The sequence below is a fragment of the Ambystoma mexicanum genome, chromosome 12, assembly GCF_040938575.1.
Source record: "Ambystoma mexicanum isolate Mex_15411 chromosome 12, UKY_AmexF1_1, whole genome shotgun sequence".
Classification (NCBI taxonomy): domain Eukaryota; kingdom Metazoa; phylum Chordata; class Amphibia; order Caudata; family Ambystomatidae; genus Ambystoma; species Ambystoma mexicanum.
Window position 1 is genome coordinate 601,788,794 of NC_090936.1, and position 26,199 is coordinate 601,814,992.

General features: G+C 47.1%; 1 protein-coding gene across 3 annotated transcripts in view; it reads left to right on the forward strand.

Annotated features, from left to right (window-relative positions):
- Nucleotides 1-26,199, forward strand: part of SSRP1 (structure specific recognition protein 1) — a 366,705-nt gene that overhangs the window by 89,065 nt on the left and 251,441 nt on the right. For all 3 annotated transcript variants that reach the window (XM_069628997.1, XM_069628998.1, XM_069628999.1), the window contains 3 exons: nt 7,297-7,527; nt 8,900-9,003; nt 9,389-9,517. In XM_069628997.1, coding sequence (XP_069485098.1) covers nt 7,297-7,527; nt 8,900-9,003; nt 9,389-9,517 — 464 coding nt within the window. The remainder of the gene's footprint in view (nt 1-7,296; nt 7,528-8,899; nt 9,004-9,388; nt 9,518-26,199) is intronic.

Below are 26,199 nucleotides of genomic sequence, written 5' to 3' on the forward strand. Positions count from 1 at the left end.
AGCCTGGGGTTCCTAACCTCATCCCGGTAAATTAGGGTATCTATTCAATGTACTACTTTGTGCCAAAGAAATACCTGACCATGCGCCCTGCGTACACTTATGTCAAGCCTCAAATTCCTCATGACAACGCTACAAGAAGTAATCCCACTGCTGAAACAAGGGGACTATAGCAGCCCTGGACATGAAAGATGCATACTTTCATATTTCAATGTTCCCAGTGCACAGAAAATTCTTGCGCTCAAATTGCGAATCAACACTACCAGTTCAAGGTGCTACCCTTCGGCATAGCCTCCGCTCCAAGTGTATTCACCAAGCTGCTAACAGTAGTTGCGGCTCACCTATGCAGAGAATCGATCCCAGTGTAACCTTCTCTGGATGACTGGCTGGTAAACTGGGGAATCCCTCAAATTTGCAAGCAAAATATCTAAAGAACAATTGGTCTTCTGTTCCAACTGGGCTTCTCCATCAACGAGAAAAAATCAAGTCTCGTTCCAAGCAAAACCAAACAGTTCTTAGGAGCGATCATAAAGGCAGAAGAGGGGGTAGTCTTCCGTCATACAAAGAGTACAAAACATACTGCTGCAAATAGCTCACTATCTAGCTGGTCGCCACATAACCGTACGCAAAGCAATGTGCTTGCTCGGGATGATGGCTTCATGCATTTACCTGGTCCCACATGCACGGTTGTGCATGTGCCCAATGCAAAAGTAGTTAGCAAAACATTGGTCTCCTGCAAGCTGTCAGTGGGACTATCTAGTGGTTGTTTCGATAACCCGAGTTCAAGCACTACTCTGGTGGACTAAGGAAAATATGGTAAAGGGAAAACCATTTCACAACTCTACAATGCAAGCGATTGTTACAACAGACGCATCACTCAATGGAAAGGGAGACCATTACCTTCACCACACAGCGAAAGACCGGTGAACACCGATCACAGCCCAGAATCGCATAAACCTTAGTTTTGCTCAAAGCCCTTAATCCTTTCGAGTGCATCTAACAGGTCTAGAGTGCAAGTCTTTAGACCGCACCAGTGCCATGTTTTGCATAAACGAGCAGGGGGGCACACACACTCTCCGTCTATCCAGGCTAGCCCCAAAATTTGGAAGTGGGCACTCAAGCGGAACATGTTCCTAGTGTCTCAACACGTTCCAGGGGAACTCTGTTCTCTAGCAGACTCGCTAAGCAGAGATCCCCTACCCGAAGAGCACAAGTGGCAGCTCAGCTGAAAAGATTTTGACAAGATCTTTTCCCTCTTGGGGCTATCCTCATTTAGACTTGTTCGCCCAAGCTTCAGAAAGGACAAGTTCAAGATGGTGACCCTTTCTCAGATCCTTCAGGCTCTTCAACTTCAGGACTGGCTGGTTTCATTGGACCTTCAGGATTCTTACTTTCATGTGCCAATCCATCTCAAGCACAGAAAGTACCCGAGGTTCACGGTTGGCGGTCTCACTATCCGTTTTGGGTTCTGCCATTTGGGCTGACCTCCGTCCGAGGGTTTTCACCAAGCTGATGGCAGTAGTGGCAGCGAGTCTCATGAGAGGGGGGGATTCACGTCTGCCCCTACCTGGACGGTTGGCTAATTGGTGCAAGTTCACCTGGACGAGCCCAGGAACATCTAACCAAGAACTGCCTCTTGCACAGACTGGGCCTCTCCCTTAATAAGTCACAAATGATTCCACGCCAAAGACTCCAATTCATCGGCGCAGTCCTGGATACTTCCTCAGGGAAAGCCTTGCCTCTCGAGGAAAGAGCTCACCACATTCTGCAGATGGTAACAAAGTTTCAGAATGCCGAACATCTGCCGGCTTTCGATTTTCTGAGGTTGCTAGGCCTCATGGCATCCTGCATCCTTCTGGTGCCAGAGGCCAGATTGAGAATGAGATACCTTCAAAGGGCCCTCAGGACTCATTGGTCCCAGATTTCGGGGGATATGTCAGATCTTGTCCAGAGTGGCTCAAGATCTTCTATGGTGGGCTCGCAAGGAAAATATCCTCAAGGGAGAATCTTTTTGGCAACCATGGCCGGAGATAAGGGTAGTGACGGACACCTCACTCACTGGGTAGGGAGCCCACGCCAACGATCTGACAATCGGCGGTCGTTGGGTCTCCATCGGGGTCCAAACTACACATCAGCCTTTTGGAGCTGAGAGCAATCAGACTAGCGCTGAAGCCTTTCTGCCTTCTGTACGGGAAAAGCATGTCCTGATAATGACGGACAACACAGTGGCCATGTACTACCTCAACAAAAGAGGAGGCGTAGGATCACTTCCACTGTGCAGAGAGGCAGTGCAGCTCTGGTTCTGTGCAGTGCAAGAAGGAATATCTGTCGGCAATTCACCTTGCCGGAGAGCAGAACACGGCGACGGATGCTCTGAGCAGGCAGAGCACAGTTTTTCACGAATGGGAACTAGCTCAGGAAGTCCTTCAAGAGATCTTTGCCCTTTGGGGAACCCCTAAAGTGTATCTGTTGTCGACCAGAGCCAACCGGAAGTGTGAGCTATACTGCTCAAGGGAATTTCCCCCAAGAGGAGCTCTATGGTACTCATTCGTGGTGGACTGGGTATTTCCACTCCTATATGCGTTTTCTCTGGTCCCCCGTGATTCCTCATGTAATCGGGAGGTTGAGAAAGTTCAGGAAAACCAAGATCCTAATTGCCCCGGTTTGGCCCAGGGGAACGTGGTACCCGGACCTTCTGGACATGTCCATCTGCCCTCCAATACTTATTCCACAAAGAGGATCTTCTCTCGCAAGAGGAAGGTTGGTTTCTCCATCCAGAGTTCAAGACACTTGGCCTTCATGCATGGTTTCTGAGAGGCTGAGATTGGGACCTTCTCGGATGACGTAATGGAGATTTTGATTTCGGCCAGGTGGCCAGCAACATAATCCATGCATCAGTGTCGTTGGAACAAGTTCAGTAACTGGTGCAGGGATAAGAATGTGGATCAATTTTTATGTAATACTCCTACAGTACTTCTTTCCTCTTACACTTGGCCAATTTGGGGCTTCAAGTTGGCACTATAAAAGGATATTTGGCAGCGCTATCTTTCTTTAAGTGCTCCTCTGAAGAGGTGTCCTATTTTAAAATGCCCTTGGTCATTCAATTCTTGAAAGGGCTGACAAATGTGTACCCTCTGACACCTTTTCAGGTTTCTATCTGGGATTTGAATTTAGTCTTAACATTTCTCATGTGTGCCCCTTTTGAACCTTTACATTCTTGCCCGTTAAGGCTTCTCACTCTAAAAACAATTTTGTTAGTGCTATAACTTCAGCCCGCAGGGTGGGTGATTTGCAGGTGCTCTTGTATGCCTCCTCGCACCGTTTTCCATAGGGACAGGGTTATTCTAAAGGTCAAACCATCCTTCCTGCCGAAGATAGTCTCTGATTTCTATCTGTTATAGAAAATCACCTTACCTTCTTTTTACCCTCCTCCACACGCTAGTAAGGAAGAGGAGAGACTGCACAGACTGGTCCCAAAAAGAGCTCTCCGTTTCTAGATTTCTAGACTGGCAAATTTCTGACAAAGTGACCAACTGTTTGTTGGCTATATAGCACACAATTTGGGCCTTGTAGTGTCTAAGCAGTCTATCCAGATAAATAATTCTGTCAATTTCGGAGTTCTACAAATTGGCTGGGAAAGAGCCTCTAGATGGTTTAGGGGCTCATTCAACCAGGGGCATGGCAACTTCCACGGCTCTTCAAAGGGTGTCCCGATGCAGGAAATTTGTGCGGCAGCCACCTGGTCGTCAGTGCATACCTTCATAAAACATGACTGCTTGGATTCTACATCTTATCAAGGAGGCCTTTTTGCAAAAGCCATCCTTCATTCAATACATGCTTGAAATCTCTGGTATTCCCTCTTCCAAAATCTTTACTTCTTTGGGAGCCTATCTAGGATGAGGAATACGTGGGAGGACACAATCCATTCGAAGAACAAGTTACTTACCAACTGTAACGTTCTTTCGACTGGATATTGTTCCCACGTATTCCTCATCATCCCTCTCAACCTATCCCTCCGTACAGTTTATGCCAGTTGCGCTTTAACTTCCTTAAGAGCCTAAGGACTTTAAAGCCTGATTAACTGATGCGACCATGAAGACCGTAAAACAGAACTGAGTAACGGGCAAGGCTCGAGCCCTTTATACTGCGGATGACGTTGACGCTCGACGGGGGCCCTCGAGGGACTATGACTCTGCGGCCTCTAACTCAGCGCCCTCTGGTAAAAACCTTTTCTGAAGCAGTCGGCAGAGCTGGGAGACATATCTAAAATGAGGAATACGTGGGAGGAACATCCAGTCGAAAGAACTTTACAGTTGGTAAGTAACTTGTTCTTCATCTATGAACTTGGCAGCTTGCCTCCCGCAGTCAGATTTATTTAAAGCTACCGCAAAGGTGTATGGATATCCTCAAGGAGGCAGGCAAACCAAACACCATACACTGTTACTTTAACAAATGGAAAAGATTTGTTATATGGTGCCAGTCAAAAGATGGGAACCCAATCAAATGTACCCCATAACACATTACACGCTCCACTTACTAGACTCCGGCCTAGTATTCAGCTCCATCAAGGTTCACCTAGCGGCTCTATCCGCACACACCACTTCTCAAAATAAGGTGTCCTGGTGGTAAGTCCCTGTTAAGGTGTTCATGGAGGGAGTAAAAAGACTTTACCTCCCCATTTCGAACCCAATGAGATACTCTCAAAGCTCATAGGTCCTCCTTTTGAGCCTATGCACAAATCCAGCCTTCAACACCTAACACATAAAACGGCTTTTCTGGTGGCCATTACCTCCATAAGAAGAGTCCGCTAACTACAAGCTTTGTCAGTGCAAGACCCTTTCTTTGTTATCCACAAAGACAAGTTGGTATTAAGAACACACCCTAGGTTTTCACCTAAGTTCATATCCAAGTTCCATGTTCACAAATCCATCAAACTACCCGCTTTCTTTCAAAACTCTTCAAACTCGCCTGAGAAAAATCTCTATACACTAGATGGCAGGAAGGTGGTTCTTTTCTATGTAAACAAAACTGCTAAGAAAAACACACAACTAGCACCTGGTACGGAAGGTGATCACTTTTTAAAAAAAATACCATCTCCAGATGGATAGTGAAATGCATAGAGCTCTGCAACTCTCTATCAAACAAAATTCTGCCTTTCGCACCAAAAGCTCACTCTACCAGGGGTACAGGAGCTACTTTGGCCTTTATTGCAAATATCCCACTTGACTCCATTTGCAAAGCAGCTACATGGATTTCTATACATACCTTTACTCAGCATTACTGCATTGAAACACATTCTGGAGCAGATTCACGGGTGGGACAAGCGGTGCTTAAACATCAATTTGCTGCTGTACCTTCTCACAACCCACCACCTTCTCCAGACACTGTTTGCTAATCTATGCGTAGCATGTGCTCTAAGCAAATCCACTTCATGCTACCTCATGCCGGAAACAAAACAATCTGAGGAACCTCGACGCGTAAAGGACGTGGGTACAGTGGACGTCATACTAGGGATAGTATTACTTGCATGCCCTGTTGACATCCCTTTTTCCAGGTTTTTAAAACAAAAAATGTAATACTCTGCGGCTACCACTAGATGTCGGCCTATGTATAGCCTGTGAATCTAAGCAGATACAAGCATCAGAAATATTATTACGATACGTCATCTATCCCATATGTGCACTTTTACATTTCACAATGACTATTATCATTCATGGTTGTCTATGCATGCCTAACAGGATTGTTTTAACTGTTAGGAACACATGATATTCTGCAGTAGTTTGTCAATCCGGTGTAATGGTGGTGGACGCATGGTCACAGAGCACAGTAAGGATATCTTTAAGGAATTAAGGCACAGACGAGCACTGGGTTTGGTAGTGCTGTCTGCTTGTTGAATGGAGTAGTGGGAATGAGCCGAGTGGTTTTTTTTTTCTCCTCCTACCCCTTAACCCGCAATGGTTACCTGTTGTACTTTCACTTATTGGATAAGTCATCTAACATGAAATGTGATTCCTAAACAGTTGGTAATGTATTAAATAGTATCTTATATACTTTATCTATGTATTTTTCGGGACTATTATTGCAACTTTAATCCCCGAGGAAGATCTGATGTTTCAGGTTAACAAAACGTGTTGCCTACCCAGTAAAAGAAAAATACAGCAACAGCATAGAAGTCATCAATGATTTTAAATGTACATGAAAAATACTCAATATTGATTAGGGTCACACATTCTTTTATTTTCTCTGGTGACCTTGGGCTAGTGTTTCTTGGTGGGACCACTGCAGGCTGAACCCCCTCGACTATAATTAGAACCTTTAGCTCTATGTACGATCCTTAGCTCGATGGCATAGTAGCCCAAAGCTTTTTCTTGCTTGGCTAAAGGCTTGTAACTTGAAATGTTTATCCTTGCTTTCCCCTTTTTGACTGTCATACTTTTTACAGAAGAGTTCTATGTTTTTTTTCACTACCCCAGCGACTTATTTGAACTGGCACAAAGCCATTGAGTAAATGGGAACAAAGGAAATTGCGTCCAGTGCGAAGAGGTCGTTCCCTTTACCCCTATTCTGACAATGGGAGCGGTAATGCTGGACCCATCACTCTCGCTTATCCTGTCTCTTGAAGCGGATGTCAGATTTAGTTTACACCCATGTGCTTTCTCTTCAATCGATATAGGTCCGAGGTGGGGGGAAATTGGCGTTCAGTTGTCCATTTGTTTGGGCTGAGTTGTGTTCTAGTGTGAAGTGGGATGGTCCAGTGATGTCGTTCATGTGGGCAGGGTGTTGTTCCAATGATCAGTGATGTCGTTTGTGTCACTTGTTGTTTGCTGGGTGTATTTAGCAGTAAGTGTCTTTTTGAGGGTACTGCAAGTGCTGATTTTCTACATCCGGGATCTACTGGTTATTTGTCCCTTATCTGTGCAGTTCATTTCCATACTGTTGTGCTGTTGTTTTCACTGGTTCCATCTGTGTGGTAACCCTTTGTCCCTCATTGTATGAATATGGAATGTGAGAATACATGGTGTGCTTCCTCATGGGTGTCCAATATAGGTTTTTTTCAGTTAGTTTCCTCTGAGCACTAACTTTACCACCTAGTGAACTATTTCTGTGGACTTGAGGCTTACTCTGGTTCTTTTTCCTTCATTTTAGTCCCTTATTCTTCTTTGTAGTGGTTGATGGGGTGGCCTGTGTGCGCGCTTGGCTTTTTTTCTGTTAATTTAGGTGCCAGCTGCCAATACTTTCCTGTGTGTATATTGAATGTGCCCTGCGCCCCCTTTATGCTGAATGTTCTTTTCGTTGAAGGCCTTCTCACAGAATGTCCTCTCCAAGGCTGATGTTATCCAGGCCACAGGCGATGCAGTCTGCATCTTCCGGGAGCTGCAGTGTCTCACTCCTAGAGGACGCTATGATATCCGCATCTACCCCACTTTCCTACACCTACACGGCAAGACCTTCGACTACAAGATCCCCTACACGACTGTGCTGAGGCTGTTCCTCCTGCCGCATAAGGACCAGCGGCAGATGTTCTTTGTGGTGCGTTTTCAGCGCATTGGTTACAATTTAAAGTGGGGAATATCTGTGCAGTAAGAGCATATCTGTTCTGAATGGTCGGTCGTCTTAGGTAATTGGTGCTTTGCCTCGATTGAGCAGGACAGTTTCTCTCACTTTCAGTATTTGCTAAACCAAGCCATTTTGGGTTGTGATGGAGTTTTGCTTTACTCTTTTAGTCCATGATTTCAACAATAGCTCCCTCCCTGCATCTTCCTTAAAACCGCATTACCTTGGGTTTGGCAACAGCTTCTTTTGGAGTCTTTCTATTGTGCTTCATGTCTGAGTAAGCAGTATATTTTGTTGTTTGGACTCTGAAGCACCCATTTGGTTTCAAGAGTACACAACAGCTTACATAGCATAAAAAAGCATTCATAGTTGATTTTAAAAAGAAATGAAACTACTATAATTCAAAAACGGGACACCCCACACACAAAACAACTTCTAAAAGAGCCTATTGGATGTGCCCTTCACTACAGCCAAGGTAGAAGAAGCGTGCTAATGTCCTTTGTATGACATGCAGCATTAGACTGATAGTTTTAGGTTTGTTAGCATAACAATGACACAGCACAGTGCTGAAGTGAGACTGTTCAAAAGAAACGGCAAACTGGCACCCTCCCCTAACAGATGTTCTAAAAGCCTGATTGTTCTCTTAAACTAGATTTTCAGGAATCTATCCTTCAAAGATTGTGCAATAGTGTGTGTCTTCACATTAGTAGGATTGCAATTTCCCCTCTAGTCGGTTCAACATGGTGAACCTGTGCATTGGGCTTTGTGGAGCACTTAATTCAAAAAGAGGCCAGATATTCCATGTGGTTGCAAGAGGTTGGTGATGAGCCTTGATGCCCCATGTCACCATTGCATAAAATAATGCTTCATGTCATGCCAATTCATTAATTGCACGTGACTATGCTTCTTCCTGAAAAAAGGAGCATTTATAACACTGCACAGTGGAATTAATGGTTTTCGGTCCTGTTTAAATTTTGAGGTCCTAGATGCAGGGCTTGCTCTGTAATAATCCTTTGGAAGTGATTGGAAACGCAAAGCCTCCTTCTGTTTTGAGGGTAGTAGTGGGCAATGGGACTAAAACAATTATTTCAGGTCTTCTAAATTGTAGAAATATGATTTCAACACGTTTCTTCCCCAGAAATCAATTTTGAGCAGGTTACTGTTTTTTAAACGGCAGCTACCCCCTTTACCTAAATTGGTTGGCACATTATGCAGTAACTGGGCAACCTTGGTAATTATTTTCTGGGGTGGGGGTTTACACTTAGGAAGTGTATAGTTCATGCTGAGCATATGTTATGCACTCCTTAGTCATTTGTAAGTTTTTTTTTTTTTTTCTCTTATATTTTAGATCAGCCTGGACCCTCCTATCAAGCAGGGACAGACACGTTACCACTTCCTGATCTTGCTCTTCTCCAAAGAGGAGGATCTCTCCTTAACACTCAACATGAATGAGTAAGGCCGTTTATTCACATGTGCTCTGTTTTCAGCATACTTTCTGACCCCAGAAGCAGGGGAGGTAGTGTGACGCACCATTCTGTATCTTCCCTTGTAGCTATCACTTTCCATACCCCCTCAGCACTTTGGTTATGTAACTGACTAATGATGTTCTTGTATATGGGTGCACAATTTCTTTGTTCACTTTATACTTTTACTTTCGTGTTCATGCTGATTATCCCCTATGGGCACCCACTCCATTGTATCCCTCCTAAGCACCCCTTTATTACGGTATTTGCTTTGACAACTTGCAGACTGTAAAACCCCCAAACATATCCCCAGCTTGCCTTTTTTGCATTCCACCACCTGTGTCTCGAATTAATGACTGTTTCTTTCACTCCAGGGACGAGGTTGAGAAGCGTTTTGAGGGGAAGCTGACAAAGAACATGTCTGGGTCACTCTATGAGATGGTGAGCCGTGTTATGAAGGCCTTGGTGAATCGGAAGATAACTGTCCCTGGGAATTTCGTAGGGTAGGTGACTGAAGATTAGTGTACAGAATAACAGACCTGAATGCTTAATAGGGTCATGGGAAGGTGCGATTTGTGAAGTGGCAGCAGACCTGTATCTTCAACTTTTACAATTCCCAAATATTAAACCAGAGGTTAAAGAGGAAGGCGACTGACATTGGACAAAGACCTGTAGGCATATTTCTATAATGGGCACAAGATGGAAAAGCCCAGCCAGGGCTGGTTCAAAGAAGTCCTCTTCATGATAGTTCGTTTTAGATGTGGGCTTTGCTTCACAGAGGTAGTTCAAGCCTTTTCCATTTTAGCAGACCGGAAATGTTACCAGATAAACATAAATAGTGTCTTAAACCCCCTTCCTGCATATAGCCGTAACCTAGAAGTGAAGCACAGAGTAATGATGATACTGTAGTGAATATCCTGTTGTAATCTCATCTCCTGAACCCACATGTGAGGGAGACCAAGAAAGGCTGCTTCCTGCATCTTTTCTTTTCTCCTTCCCAACTCTCAAACCCATGTCCCCTCAATATGTACATGTTATTTTTATGCCTAAAACAAGTTTTGAGGACTTGGGTCAAATATGTTCTAGAATATAGGAACTTTAGCCCCATAACCTTAAACGCATTTCACTTGGTAATGGCTAACTTTAAAGTCTATACTGTTAATACAAATATTGTATTCAAATCTCCAGGTAGAAGTGCCCCCACTGCTTTGTTGCCCGCATGGTACACCAAATAGTGCTACAGAAGAGCTCTCCTTAGAAGAGATGGAGATATTTTGAGGCATTGCATCTGTGTGGTGTTCGTGCTGATGGATTGTGTTGTGAGATGTTCTATTGTGCGTATTTGGCATTTTAATCACAAAGGTAAACCAGCGTTCCCATTGTGTGGCTTATGGTGCCATGTTATGATTGCCCTCAACTTTCTTTACTTTTTCCCTGTTTTTTCGGGTGGTTTGAATTCTTTTTGGTGGCCAGAGGCCCTTCTCCTGAAGCCTCCTGCAATCACGACTCTTTATACCTTCAGGTGTATGGTGTTTTGTTGCCCCTAACGCGCCCAGGTCCCAGGGGTAGGGTATTGGGCCGCCCCTAAGGCACCCTGGTCCCAGGAGTGGCTCCCAGGCTCCCCAATTTGCCCTAGGGTGATGTCACCCTGCAAAGGTTTTAGGGATTTAGTTGGTGGGAGCAAGACTTTAGTTTTGTGTTCACCAAGGGTGCAAGCCATTTTACTGCATTAGTAGCCCAATCTACCTTTTTGGTAGCTATTGGGGTACTGATGGGTTTTTTAAAACATGCCATTTTGTGTCTCATAGCTTCCTTTGTTCAGGGTGACCACAGGGTAGGCCGAAAATGGCTGTTATTATTATCTAGGCCCTTTATGAGCTGACGCTGGCAGCCTCCATATCGGTCCTTACTGGCTTAGGCCAGTTCAGGCCCCTGAACCTTCTCCCTTTCTGTGGCTGATGCTTTGCCTCCAGTCACCTTTTAATTATTGGCTGGCTGACAGCCCCTTTGTACAAGGGTATTTAGGCGTTGCCCTGCCCCCGCTCCACTCTTGATGTTTTGTTCCTGCAACTTTCAGGTGGCGGGTCTATTGACCTGCTGAAGTTTTCCCTTGCATTACACCATGTTTTACTATTTCTAATGCACTCACTTGTCAAAACTTGCTAAGTGCAGAGGTTTGGATATAATTCGGTTTGAATTTTTTGCTACTGGAGGTCCAGTCTAGGCTTCCTGGAGACTCCTACTGACTCCACACATCTGCTGGGATGAGCCCTCCACACCACCCATATTCTAGGCCATTTACTACTGCCACCCTTTGTTGCCTGCCAAGATCATTTGCATGGCTGTGGGTTGCTGCTGTTTCCAAGAGGGTTGCTGAGACTTCACCACTCCTCAGTTCCTTCAGCTTAGGATGTCCAAGGGTGCCTCCAGCTTTTGTCTCCATTCTGGGATCGTTTACTGCTCTTTCTTTCATCTGTTGGTCAAGCCACCAGGAGCAGGCTTTGCTGGGTCCCACGTCTTCCTGAAATCTTACTCGCCTAGTTTTCCACTTCTGACTTGAAGGCTTACACTGTGGGAAGAGCCTCTGCTTTTTAGATCAGGATACAAGTCTCTGGGAACTGAATCCTGTACACTGGACCCTGTCAAAGAGCAGACTACTCATTGAGTTTCTTCCTGCTGCTTTAGCTGCTAAAACCACCAGTACTGGGAAAATGTTTTGCGTTTTCCTTTTACCTGTTTGGTAACTTTTTAACATTGCACACAGCATCCTACAATGCAGTGCAATGGGGATGTATCACCCTAGTTTTCTACACCTGGAGGTTTGGTTACTTTTATATGTGCCCAAAGACAAGTGGTGGCAGCAATTCTATTTTGACAATTTTTGTTATTCATAGTGTGCACATTTGCGTTTACCGCGTATGGCTACTAAACGTGGCTAGTGCCCTAAAATGGCCATGCCACGAGATCTTTTCTTGTTCGTTGGCCAAAATCTGTCCCCCAGTCCCAATTCTAGAAATACATTTTAACATCAGGCAATTGGAGATACTACCTCTCGGTTGTCCCTCTGGCCTAGGTGGACAGTACTTGGAGGCAAGCCTTTATCACACTTTCCATAGAGTTCTATTGGGGGTGGGGAAGGTCCTGCGCTGCTGAATATTCATCTGAGCTCATCTTCTGACCTCTGCAACACGTCTGGTTTTTCTTCTGGTTTTCCCCGACGTCAGTTGCCTCAAACTGCACATGTGGTGTTAGACAGACTTAACTCCACCAAAGCAGATGGCACTTTAACTTTGCTCACATTAATTCCTTAGAAACTTTGAACCTGCCCTGTAACTCTGTACAATTGACTATGGGTTACTTCTCCTGCCCCTGGACATTTTTCCTGGATTCCAATGGGATCAGTGAACTCTGATCTAAGGATTGTAATGTTGGTACTTGCCATTCATTTTTAAAGTCCTGTTCTGTATTTCTGTAATGGGGCTGTAATTGTACTACTGTCACTAACCTTGGTAACTAGGTAATCATTTTTCTCTGAAATGCATAGACAAGGTAACTGTTGCTGAATTATAATTCTTGAAGGGCTTTAGTATTGGTTTAAAATGATTTCCTACCACTTAAGGCTTTCTGGTTTTGGCATGAGTTTGTATGCATTCATTTTAATACTATGCCTTGGGGGTTCTTATTTGGTAATAGTGTGTACTGTGCCTGTGCCACCTCCTTTGAGTTGGGTCTGGGGTGCTGTCACAACTACCACTAGGACTTAGTTACTACTAGCGATTCCCTCAAGCTCACCAGGTACTCCTCATTCGGTATCTTTTTGTTAGCCATTGGGTATTGTGCTTAAGACCTGTTCTGACATTTAGTTTCTAGGGCCTTTGTGTAGGGATAATACAAGGCAGTCCGAAAAGGATTGTTGTGCTTGCATGGGCTCGTGAGCCCAGCCGTTTACCCTTTGTTGTCGTTTGGACTAGTTTAGAACCGTCTCCTGTCCTAAGTTGGCCATTACATATCCTGTATAAGTGTACCTGAGCCAATGGCTTTTTTTGTGCTGGCCTGATTGGCTGGCCGCCAAAACATACGTTTAGGGTCCCTGGTGTGTGATTGAAAGGCTGGCCTTTGGCTAGTCTGATTGTAAAGGTATATGGTGTGGAAACCCTAACCCCGGTGTTCAGATGGATTTTTCTGAATCAGCCAGGTGGATAGATTGTGAGGCCCCTTATTTGAACAAGGACATACACTGGTAATGTCTAGCCAAACTCTATCTGGGTAGTGTGGATGAGCAAGGCTTAGACTTAGAAAGGTGTGACGGCGGTGAAGGGTTCTGTTAAGCACACACAACTCCTTCCCTCACTAGAAAAGCAGGGGCTAGTACCCTTGTCACAAGTCCCAATAAGTTGTTTCCAGAGGTTAGGAGTCTCTTTAGTTAGTTGAAAAAGTGTTGGCTAGATGTGTGTCAAGGTTCTGTAAAAACAAGTGTCACAGACCCTCTGCCAATCAGGCCACCGTAGTGGAGACCAGGGGAGGACACTAGGCCAGAACACCACCGTTCAAGGCTAGGCAAGGGAGAGATGGGGGCAGAACTTAACACACATGCTTAACACTGTGGAGACATGAGGGGGCAAAACTGGTCTCAAACCCTGTACTCTGATTCCCTTGCGGAGCACCTGGGTGGTCAGAGGGATTTCTGCAGAGGTGCTCCCGCTACTACTACCCATCTTTTAAGCATATGGTCCTATAGTAGTCCATATGGCTCTGTGACTGGTGCCTTCTGTGAGTATCATTAGGCGAGACATGGTATCCCCCCTTTCCCTAGTGACAATCTACCCCTCCCCCAACTTTTATGGGCTCTTACAAACAAGTTCCCCTCCTTATTCTGCACACAACACCTGACAGTACTGAGACAAAGAAGAGGCAACTGGGAACAATGAAGATTACCTCTTCACCACTTAGGTACTGGGACAAGGAAGATGCATCTCGAACAGTGGGAGGGTCAGGCATGTCTGCCTAACTATGATCAGACAGATTGAATTGACCAGGCATACCTGCAGCCTGTTTGAAGGATGTGGGTACATAAAATGAGAGGAGAGGCGCAGAACCAGCAAGGCGAACCTTAAGGAGTAACTGGGGGGTGGGAGGGGCTGCTCTTCGTGGGAGCAGCCGTGGACGCCAAACCAGAACTGTTGGGGGAGTTTTTCTATTGTCCTTATGATAGTAAGCTATCCCAGTGGTTTGTAGATTCCCAATTCTTGGTATCGGTATGTACTACTCAAGGACGTTGGTAGAGTGGCAGAGCAGTCAGGCTGACTTTTTTTTTTCTTCTTTTCCTAAAACATTTTATTTTATTGTTTTCATCCTTAAAAAAGAGAATACAGTAACCATATAACAGCAAGGCATAAAATAAGCAGTGTTGCGTAGCAATTTGCTATGCAATTCTGTAGGTTTGCTAATCAAATGAACACTTGTGTAGCAAAGTTAGCTATTTAAGTTGCCCTCTTCAATGAATGCACAGCTCGCCCTGCATTCCTCCTGTCCTCGGTACACCAGTAATCACCTCCTCCACTAAAGTGCCAAAGGCATGTATGTGTAGGAGTGCTAGGCAAGAATTTTTTTTTTATATTTTTTTTATTTTTTTTATTGCAAACCAGAAGTAAACGGGAGGCTACTTGCATGAAGCTTTCTATATCCTGTCTGGCAAAGACCAGTATATGTCAACTTTGTATCTTTTTAAAAAGACAGTCCTGCAATTTCATTCCTAAAATGAAAATTGATTCATGATGCATAATTACAGTATTGATACTGTAAAACACCATCGTCTCCATGCTTTACAGTTAAGTTTAAGTTAGCGTATCTGAATTTCATAGTGTCAACTATGGCCCCCCTCCACTAGAACTCCCTACCTCTCTATCCGCTCCTCCCCCACCCACCCATCCTTCCGCTCCTCCTTGAAAGCCCTTCTCCACTCCCCCCCTGACTCTCCTCGCCTACCTCTCTCCCCCTCAAACCCCCTGCCCCCCTCCCCTCGCCTCCCTCCTTCCGCTGACCTCATACTGGACACTGCTACCAGGAGGCGTAGGAGGCCACCTGGGGAACTCTCTCCCCCCTGTTCCCACTCCCGCTGACCTCAAACCTGACATTGATACCCCTTCACCTACCTCCCTTCCCCCCCCTTCTTCCCCTCCCTTTGAGCAAATTGTTCCACATACTGTACTTCTGGTTTGTTTCATGTTTGTAAATATGCTTCTTTCAATACTGTATCTTGTTGTTACTCTGTAAAGCGCTTTGGTGTAAAGCGCTATATAAACATAAACATTTTGTTGGGTAAGATGCATCATGTTGACTAGTGAACTTTTGAAAATGTACATGATCAAATGCTTTTGATGGCAAACCTAGTTCTGTAACCTGCAGGATGCATACATCTTGGAACTGGTGCTAAACCCATGACCAAACCAGTGACATTCTACATTATCACCCTGTTGAAATTATACCAGCTACCCTGAAAGTGACAAGACCACAAACTACAATATTTTACCTAGTTTGGCCAGTTCTCTGCCTGCTACGCAATCCATTCTACTTAGTCTTTCTTTCCTCTTACATAATGAATACACAAAGCAAACTAAATGCTTATGCAAAGTAGTGATCGGTAGTTCCATCCAGTCTGTACACCTACAGATCTACTGCAATACCAAACACTGTAGTTGGCCTCTAGTGCTCGCTTTGCTTTTTGATTGTATTATATATTAAACTGTTATCAGAGCCTTTTTATCATATCTATTTATTTCTGTCCATTCATGCAGCTAACCTTTAACATTTTGCAGACACTCATCTATGGCTCGCAGGCTCGCAAAGTCTTTTCGCACAGTCAAGTAGATTTTATGAAGGGCGAGTAGCAATTACAAGAAATGTTTGAAACTTTTAACATTTACTTTGTTTGCAGTAAATGTCAAAGGTTTCACTGTGCATGGCTGGCCTCTGAGTGGCAACATCGTGGCAAACATAAAGCGTGTTTGTAGTGACACGCACCATTTTACAGAAATCTAATTTTAAATTTGTTGTCCTCCATTGCTATGGGTTGAATGCATTTCTCTTTGGTTGAATATGTAAGCGAAGTTATCTGACTTGCAGGTCTAGCTGAAGTTTAAAGAATTTGCAAGGCCTAACTCCTGTCTCTAATGTCTTATTTCAGCGGTACCCAAAACTGCTGTATTGTTGCTAATTTCATGTGTTTGGTACAAATAACTCCTGGTGACATTAACAATATTAGTACAACATTTCTAATCAAATGGGCCTGTTTGCTAATCAAAAATATTTAAATTGGCAAACTCTGCTAATCAATTTTTGAAAACTATTTTATGCCTTGAACAGTGCAAGCAATAGATGTTGGATAGTAATGTTCAATGACTGGGCTCCCTATGAAAGGCTTGTACAGTATGTCCTTCCTTACACACCCACAGATGCCCCCATCCCACAAGTATACCCTATTCGCTGCCTCCCTCTTCCCATTTACACCAGATTTTCGCAAACTTTCCGGGGCACCCCCTAGCATTGTACACTCCTCTTTCCATGGCCATGCGCATTTCCATTTCCGCCATCCATCTGGCGACTCCCCCACAGCGAGGCAAATACTCTTTTAATCAGTCCAAGGGCAACTGCCAGAAGTATTTTCTTGTGTTTTGAAAGTACCCCCCCCCTCCCCAATGCAGTACATTAGACAACTTAGGAATACATTTCCCCCACAGTTGCTGAATCAAGGGACAGTCCCAAAGTGTATGTTAGAATGGGCTGCCCGCACCGCAGGCAACCATCATTGTCCTCCCACCCCCATCCGGATAGTTTGGTCCATGAATGGTGAACTCTATATATACAATCTTGTACTGTATGAGGTGGAACCTGGCAGACATACTAATTTCTCTTGTGAATATTAACAGTTTGAGGGGATTGGGTGCTCCGATGTATTCCATATCTATGACAGGAATCACCACAGCTGCTTTGGAAAATCTTTCTGCGTCCTGCGTCGATACGCCATCTTCGAGGACCACCTCGAATGGCCGACGTCACCGGATGTTATAAGTAGGACACACGACGCCCGTAGCCTCAGTTCCGTTTTTTCCGCGAACGTGTGCTTCGGAGATCTCGGCGCACCTCGACTCTTTGGAGTTTCTGTTCTTTCGGTTCTTCGAACCTGTTCATTTGTGAAGTTTATCGGGATGTCTTCCTCTTCTTCCACCCCGCGTCCGGGCTTCAAGAAGTGTGGGGACAGCAGGTCCAAGATGTTGGTGACGGACTCGCACAACGCTTGCCTCTGGTGCCTCGGGGAGGCCCACGACACAGATGATTGTGTCGACTGCCAGTCGCTTACGTCCAAGGCCTTGCGGGAACGTAAGAAGAAGCTGTCGGTCGGTAAGGTGTCCAAGCCCCGGAAGTAGAGGTTCACTGGGCTTTCGATGGACGATTCGAGGGGCAACTCTCCGCATTGTTGTCGTAAGTCTAGGGGGTCTCAGTCCCAGAGTGGGTCCCGCCACTCCTCTGCCTCTTCGAGGCACTCACGGAAGCGCCGTCATCGGTCGCCTTCGCCCGTCGGCAGGTTGCTTATCCCACCAAGCATGCGACTCCGGAGGAATGGGCTTCCTTCGGTAAGAAAATGTTGGCGATTCTTGAATCGCAGGGCACCGGTCCGTCCGCGCCTCAGAGTGGGGTCGGGCGTGACCATGCTAGAGACACGGCTCGTACACCTTCGGGCTCGGGTGGTCAGCACGATTCGCGGGAAAGGTCCCGCTCGGACAAGGGGAATCGTTCTAGTCATACGCGTTCCAGGTCCCGGTCCTCAACGCGCTCGAGACCGTGTGCACCTGTGAAGTCTTCGAAGAAGACGTCAACGCCTGTGGCGCGAGGTCTTCGAGGGACTCTCTCGAGGCTTCGCCTCCGAGGAAGTCGTCGGCACCCAGGCTGGCGAAGGACACGCTCGGGGCTCTGCCCTCGAGGCCTGTGTTGAAGCCGTCGATGCTGTCGGCGCCGCGCTCAACGTAGATTCACTAGACGCCTTTCGAGGCTGTCTTGTCGGAGGTACCCCGTGGCACGGTGGAACCCCCTAGAAAAGCTCTGGCCAAGGCCAAACATGTCTTTGTCCCCCATTCTGTGCCCACTTTCCACCATCTGGATTATATTTCAGAGGTGGATGAGGGTTCTGAAGATGGGTTGGTTCCCGATTCTGTGCCAGACGAGAGTATCTCTGGACATAGACAGATTGTAGACCTGCGTCAGTCACTGCACAACGCCAGTGGTCTGGACACCTCTCCGGAGGTGGAGTTCTGTAGGCCTGAGCCTAGCACCCATGCTGAGTCCTCGTACCAGCGCCTGATGTCGAGGGTCACCGAGTACTTGGGGTGGTCTGCTTCACCAGGGGACTTTCTGCAGGATGACCTGATGGATATCCTCGACCAAGGTCCACCAACTGACCCGGTACTGCCATTCCATATGGCTCTGCAAAGAAGGGTGGCGGCGGCTTGGACTGCTCCGGAGAGTCTCCCGGCAATGGGCAAGTCTTTGCCACGAAATACCGCCCAGCCAGTAGCAACCCCTGCTACTTGAGCACGCACCCCAATCCGGAGAGTTTGGTGCGGCAGGCGGCTACGGCCCCAGCAAAGCAGGCGTCGTATCCTACCATCCCTCCTGATGGGGACGACGAGCGTTTTGATGGTTGGGCGAAGAGTGTGTTTTCTTCAGGGGGTATGGCTCTTCAGGCAGCCAGCTCCGTATGTGACTTGTCACGTTTCACGCACACTCTGTGGAACTGTTTCCTTAGTGGCTGAACACATTCCCGAAGGGGACGAACGGGATGGTTTTCTTGCTATGATACAGGATGGCAAGGATGTCATGTGTGAGGCCGTTCAGTCTGGTCTGGACATGGCAGATTGCGTCAGCCGGTCCATGGCGGTGCGCACCGTAATACACCGGTTTGCATGGTTGCGGAAGTCGGGGTTTGCTTCTGATGTGTAAGCCCGGCTCCACAACATGCCCTTTGATGGGTACATCTTTTTGGCAGCAAGGCTGACGAGAGCCTTGAGGTTACAGACCTCAAAAGCTGAAGCGAAGTCATTGAGCGCTGCAGTTCGACAACCTCTGCCTTTCGGGACAGCAATGGAGGGGAGGTTCCTTTCGTTATTACTCATCCTTTAGTAAAGCGAGCAGAGCTGCGAGTCAAAGGGGCCACCGTAGGAGTGCCAGAGGTGGAAAACGAGGTACTCTGCCAAGGCCGCTCGGGCAGTTGCCGCTTTGTCCTCGGGCAACGCCGCAGCCGCTTCAGCTCAGTCATGAGGCCATGTCCCATGGTTCACCGGTTGGGGGAAGGCTGGCGCAGCATCTTGTAGAATGGCGTGCCATTACTTCAGATGTGTGGGTTCTGGAGATCATAGCCCATGGTTACTGTCTTCCCTTTCAGCAGAGGCCTCACGACAATCCACCAGGGATCTCTCTTTGAAGAGTCTGGATCCGCTCCTTGCGCAGGAAATTCAAGCCCTGCTGGAGAAAGGCGCCATAGAACTGGTGCCTGTAGCGGAGAGGAACAAGGGATGGTATTCCCCTTTTTTTTTGATTTTCGAAGAAAGACGGGGGATTGAGACCCACTGTGGACTTGCGCGGTTTGAACAAATTCCTCAGGAAGGACAAGTTCAAGATGGTTACTCTTTCTCAAGTCCTCCAGGCCCTTCAACTTCAGGACTGGTTGGTGTCTCTCGACCTCAAGGACGCTTATTTTCATGTGCCGATCCATCCAAAGCACAAGAAGTACCTGAGGTTTGCGGTTGGCGACTCGCACTTTCAGTTTCGGGTCCTGCTGTTCGGATTGACCTACGCTCCGAGGGTCTTCACCAAGCTCATGGTAGTGGTGGCAACGCATCTCAGGAAAGTGGGGGATTCACGTCTACCCCTACCTGGACGATTAATCAGGGCGCGCTCTCCCGAGCAAGTCCTGGATCATCTGGCCATCACCTGCCACTCCCTCCACAAGCTGGGCTTCTCCCTCAACTTAAAGAAGTCCCACTTGACGCCAACTCAGAGGCTCCAGTACATCGGGGCAGTGCTCGACACGTCGCTGGGGCAGTGTTTTCCTCCCCAGGTGAGGGCTCATCACATTCAGCAGATGGTGCACAAGTTTCAACATGCCCAGAGTCTCCCAGCGTTCGAGTTCTTGAGGTTGCTCGGCCTCATGGCATCCTGTATTCTTCTGGTGCCAGAGGCTCGACTGCAGATGAGATCTTTGCAGTGGTCACAATCTTCCGGCAGGATGTCGGATCCCGTTCAGGTGCAGCCCTCGGTCGCCCAGGACCTTCTGTGGTGGCCCGTCGAAGGCAATCTGATGAAGGGGGCTCCGTTTTGGCTTCTCTGGCCGGAGGTGACGATCGTGATGGACGCATCCCTCACGGGATGGGGAGCCCATGCCAACGAGTTGAGTCAGCGGTCGTTGGTCTCCGTCGCAGTCCAGACTCCATATCAATCTGTTGGAGCTGAGGGCCATCATGCTTGCCCTGAAGGCTTTTCTGCCGACTGTGCGAGGAAAGACTGTCCTGATCCTGACGGACAACACAGTGGCCGTGCACTACCTCAACAAAATGGGGGTGGGGGGGCAGGGAGGCGATGCAGCTCTGATTCTGGGCAATCCAGCAGGCGATTCGGTCTCGGCAGTTCATCTGGCCGGAGACGAAAACAAGACAGCGGACGCTTTGAGCAGGCAGAGCGCGATCTCTCATGAGTGGGAGTTGGCTCAGGAGATTCTCCTGGAGATCTTCGCCCTTTGGGGGACCCCTAAAGTGGATCTCTTCGCCTCCAGTGTCAACCTGAAGTGTGAGAGGTTCTGCTCGTGGGAATTTCCTCCAAGAGGAGCCTTAGGAGACGCGTTCGTGGTGGAGTGGTCATTCCCACTGATGTACGCGTTTCCTCCAGTCCCCGTCATCCCGCAAGAGCTGCTGAGGTTACGGAGTTTCGGTTCCCGGATGATCCTCATTGCTCCGGCATGGGCCCGGAGGACGTGGTACCTGGACCTTCTCGACTTGTCCATCTGCCCTCCACGTCCTCTTCCCTACCAAGACTATCTGCTCTCACGGGAGGGGGGTCAGGTTCTCCATCCAGAGGTCAGATCCCTCAACCTTCATGCTTGGCTTCTGAAAGGTTGAGGTATAAGGATTGGGACCTCCCTGAAGACGTGATGGAGGTGTTGGTTTCGGCCAGACGGCCGGCAACAAAGTCCCGTTGCCGTTGGAGAAAGTTCTGCGACTGGTGCAGGGTTAAGAATGTGGATCCTTTTCATGTGACATTCCTGTGGTTCTGTCTTTTTTACTTTCTTTGGCCCACAAGGGCCTGCGAGTGGGTACCGTTAGAGGTTACATGGCGGCGATGTCTATATTTAAACACTTGTCTGAGGAGTGTTCTTATTTTAAAATCCCTTTAATTTCTCCGTTTCTGAAAGGGCTCACTAATGTATTCCCTCCTTCACCGTTCCAGGTTCCCGGTTGGGATCTGAACCTTGTTCTCAAGTTTCTAATGGGTGCTCCCTTTGAGCCTTTGCATTCTTGTACTTTGAGACTGTTCACCCTTAAAACTGTATTTTTAGTTGCGGTCACTTCCGCTCGCAGAGTGAGTTACAGGCACTTTCAGTTAAGCCACCCTTCACTGTGTTTCATAAGGACAGGGTTGTCCTTAGAGTTCGTCCTTCTTTTCTTCCGAAGGTGGTATCGGAATTTCTTTTGGGCCAGAAGGTCATTCTTCCAGCATTTTATCCTCCTCCACATCCTGGCAAGGACGAGGAGAGTCTCCATAGGTTAGACCCTAGGCGAGCTTTAAGTTTGTACATTTCACGCATGTCCTGGGTCAGAGTGAACGATCACCTCTTTATTGGTTACACTGGAAGACGTTTGGGACAAGCTGTCACTAAGCAGACTTCGTCTAGATGGATTATCTTGGCAATTTCTGAATGTTACCGCTTGGCGGGTAAGAACCCTCCGGTAGGCTTGCAGGCCCATTCTACTAGGGGTATGGCTGCCTCTACTGCCCTGCAGAGGGGTGTTCCTATTTGTAACATCTGTGAAGCAGCCACTTGGGCTTCGGTCCATACTTTTGTACGTCACTACTCCCTAGATTCCATCCATGAGCAGGATCTGGCCTTTGGCAAAACGGTCCTTTACTCTGCAATTTGATTGGGCATTCTAAATTTGTATATTCTAATTTCTTTTCCCACCTCCTTACGTTGGTACTGCTTTGGGAGTCTGTCATAGATATGGAATACGTCGGAGGACCCAATCCCCTCAAACAAGTTGCTCTTACCTGGTAACGTTATTTCGATGGGAACGTATTCCATATCTCTCCCTCCCTGCCTTCCCCGCTGCAGAATTTCTTATGTGATTGCAGCTTAAGTTTCCACAAGGCTTTCTGTGGTCATACTGGCAGTAGTATGGTGCCACGCGTTCTGGGGAAAAAACTACAACTGAGGCTACGGGCGTTGTGCGTCCTACTTATAACATCCGGTGCCGTTGAAGGAGGTCCTCGAAGACGGCGTATCGATGTCGTCGACGCAGACGTCGAAAGATTTTCCGAAGCAGCACAGCTGTGGTGATTACGGTCATAGATATGGAATACGTCGTCGGACCATCCCATTGAAAGAACGTTACTAGGTAAGAGTAACTTGTTCTTCTGCCCATTCCCCAGGCTCTATGGGGCCTACATATATTTTCCAAATAGCCCTGAGGCTGGATAATTCACGTGTGCCAAAAGCCGATACTACTGGTACAGTGTTGACGTGTCTGAGAATTTGTGCAGCTAATAAGTTGGCCTCCAGTGGGGAACACTATGGGACCTTATTCAGAACCGGGAATTGGGTGCTAACTGCGTGTGCCAGTTGTACCTGAAGCTCTCTCCTCTGCACAGAGCTTATTTTTTTATGTATAGCCTCAAAGGGAAGGAGCTTGTCCATATGGATCATGTCTGCAAGGTTCTTGATCCCACACCTCTCCCAGTGGCCCATTTTAAGAAACTCTGGGAGAAGTGCAGGGCAGAACTATTCTCTTCCCCGCCTCCAACCACACAGCTGCTCCCCAAGAACCCCATGTATTTCTTTGAATACCTTCTTCTCACGAGCGGGACATTTTGTAGCACGTAGAGAAACTTTAAAAAGGGCTGCTTTGCCCATCGGGCTTAGTGGAAGGGATCTGCAGCCAAAAACCCAGTCGATGGATTCCTTTGTCAAGAAGACAGGACTTTGGAAGGCCTTTTGCAGCAGGGATCACGGGAAGAAGGCTCCAGGCAAGAGTTTCCTCGTGGCTGGATGGGGCTCTGTGGATTTGGCACCTTTTCAGGAGCACAGATGAAGACAGGATATCGCCGGTCAGATTCTTGTCGTTTGCAAGGTACAGCACTCTGGTGAGGTGGCTTTTTGGACTGGAATTGTGCCTCTGGGGATCCAGCAGGATGCCCACGAAGTTTCAGCAAGATTCGGAATTCGGAACACCGTGCACCGCACAATGGCTTGAGGTCCCAGGGTATTAGGAGATTGCGGCCCCAGAAAGGTCACAGCACGGCATGGGATGGCTCAAAATGCATGTCGTCTTGAATCTAGTTGGTTGCACCAGGCTCTGTGTTGGGGTCGTCGGTTTCAGAGTCCCCAGGTCGATTGGAAGGAAGGGCTATGGCAGGCTCCGGGTACACAGCAGGCTGTCTGGTCACTGGAAATCGTCTCGGCTGATGTTTCTTTGTCTTCCTCTTTGTTTTTGGCACCAGTGGTCAACTACCTCTTCAGCTCTCGGGATCAGACTTCTGTGCAGGAACCCAGCCAATCCAACAGCTTTGCAACATTCAAACTTGGGTTGGTGGTGGGTCGTTGGCAATCTTTCAGGACAGCGAGCCTCCCAGTTTGAACTGGAATCTTGTACTTGGGCTTGAAGACCAAGGACTGCAGAGCGTTGGACTCCTCCCTTGCTTCCTGCCTTCACAGACACACTGGAGCCTGGGCGGGGAGTCCACAGGACTCCTGCCGAAGATAAAAATCACACAACGGAATTTCCTGCCCTGGATGTCAGGAGAAGGAACAAGAAAGGACAAGGAACACTAAAATGGGGGTGGGGGGGACTGGGGCCAAATGAGAACCCATGCAAACAACCCGCGTAAAGGTGTACTAAATTAATAAAAAGTATCGCTGTCGCCAGCCATTAAAGGTAAGCTTGATCCTGTAACATAATTGTTAGTTTTAGTGTGAAAGGGGAGACATTGTAGCTCCCCAGCACTTCACATAAGGTGGGGTGTGCTGGTTTCACTTAATAAAATGTAAAGGCGAAACCAAAGATTCTTTCTACCCTTAGGAACTAGGTTATCCAGAGAAAGTTATGAGGAGCCCCTAGGGCCACCCAGCAACAATAGGCACTTATTTCTTATAGGGGTTCTATTTCTAGACTGCATTGTGTGATATTTGTTGCATTGATGGGCCTCTCTCACACTATACAGGGGTCTCTGGTTTAGAAGGGATTCTATCTCTAGACTGCATTGTGTGATATTTAGATTGCAATGATAGGCCTCCCTCCCACTATACAGGTCTCTCGTTTAGTAGGGGTTCTATTTCTAGACTGCATAGTATGATATTCAGAGCTCATTGACAGACCTCTAGACAGGTCTCTCAAATCGTGCTGACCGACGCACTCCTAAAGTGAGACCGAACCCACCAGTGAATTACGGTGGAGTGACACCCCGATTAATGCCTCATAAGGCATAAATCCTAGCTGCGTCCCTCCAAATCACCCTTCAACTAGTAGATGGCCTCCTTAAGCCCACACTGCTTGTTCACTGCTGTGAACTGCGTATTGGGAGACGGACACCTAAGAGAGCCACCAATAACACCCAACCATACTACCCCCTAACCACCTCCCCACCCTTCAAGGCAGCGACTGAATGAGTCAGCAACATTAGCTGGAAATACCACCCACAGAGAGAGCCCTAACTTTTAGCAGACAGCCCCACACACCCATTACTACACCACAAGACAACCAGACCTAAGCAGAACCAACTGGACATTGGTAAACAAAGACTAAACCTCTTATAATGCCGCGCAAACGACCCATTCCGAGTGAAGGAAAAAGAGAAGAGAAAACAAACACTCCGGAACAGCAACAAAGAACCACAACTACAGAACACACACCCGCAGTCAGGAACAAGAATCGAACCAACACTGAGAGAAGAGACCAATCCCTATACTTAACTCCTTACCTCGCTGACAACTGGTCACCAGAGCAAACCAACGCTAGAAGCAGCAACATCAAACTACCCAACACAAACGCTCAGGAGAAGGACGAACAACGCAAGAAACAAACGCACAACTGAGGCGATGACACCCTACATCACCAAAGCAAGAAGAACTTCCAATCGACAACCACAGCTCATGGAAGACGAATCCGATGAAAACAAAAACCCAAGACAGAACCTAGAACGGTCGAAGACGCTGACACCCCAAAACCTACACCTCAACAAGAGATCGACCAGGAAGGAAACCCAACACCGATCAGAAACTGGACGATAACTACAAAATCACACTCCAATGCTGCCTTAAAACCAACTTCAAATGCCTTCAAATAAACAGGAAAAACAAGAGGCATCACAATAGCGTACAAAGAACACCTGAAAATGAAAACCGACTAACAGCTCAACATCCTCAACTGCGAAACCATGGTAATACATCTAACCGCAAGCCCAAAAACAAACCTCACATTCATCCTGGTGTACAGAGCACCAATATATGATGCCACCTTCGTTGACAACTTTGTAGAGGCCATCACCAACATAGCCATAAACCACGAACACCTGCTCATCCTGGGGGACTTCAACACAGCAAGAAAGCTGGATCACCCATGGATCCCTGTCCCCCGGACATCTACAAATCAATCCTCGGACAAGGAACGCCAGCAGAATACTACAGAAACCTTCTGAACCTTTCACTAGGAACAGGAACTGTACCGAGGACCTTCAAATCAGCATATATCAAACCACTTCTGAAAAACACAAGCAGCGACGTAGAAGACCTCCAACTACAGGCAGATTTCAAACATTCCATACCAGGCAAAACTCCTGGAAACCTACGTATATAAACTAACTCAAGAATACGTAGAAAAACACCCCCTGCTAGACCAAGCTCAAGTCGGTTTCGGCCCGCAAGAGGAAC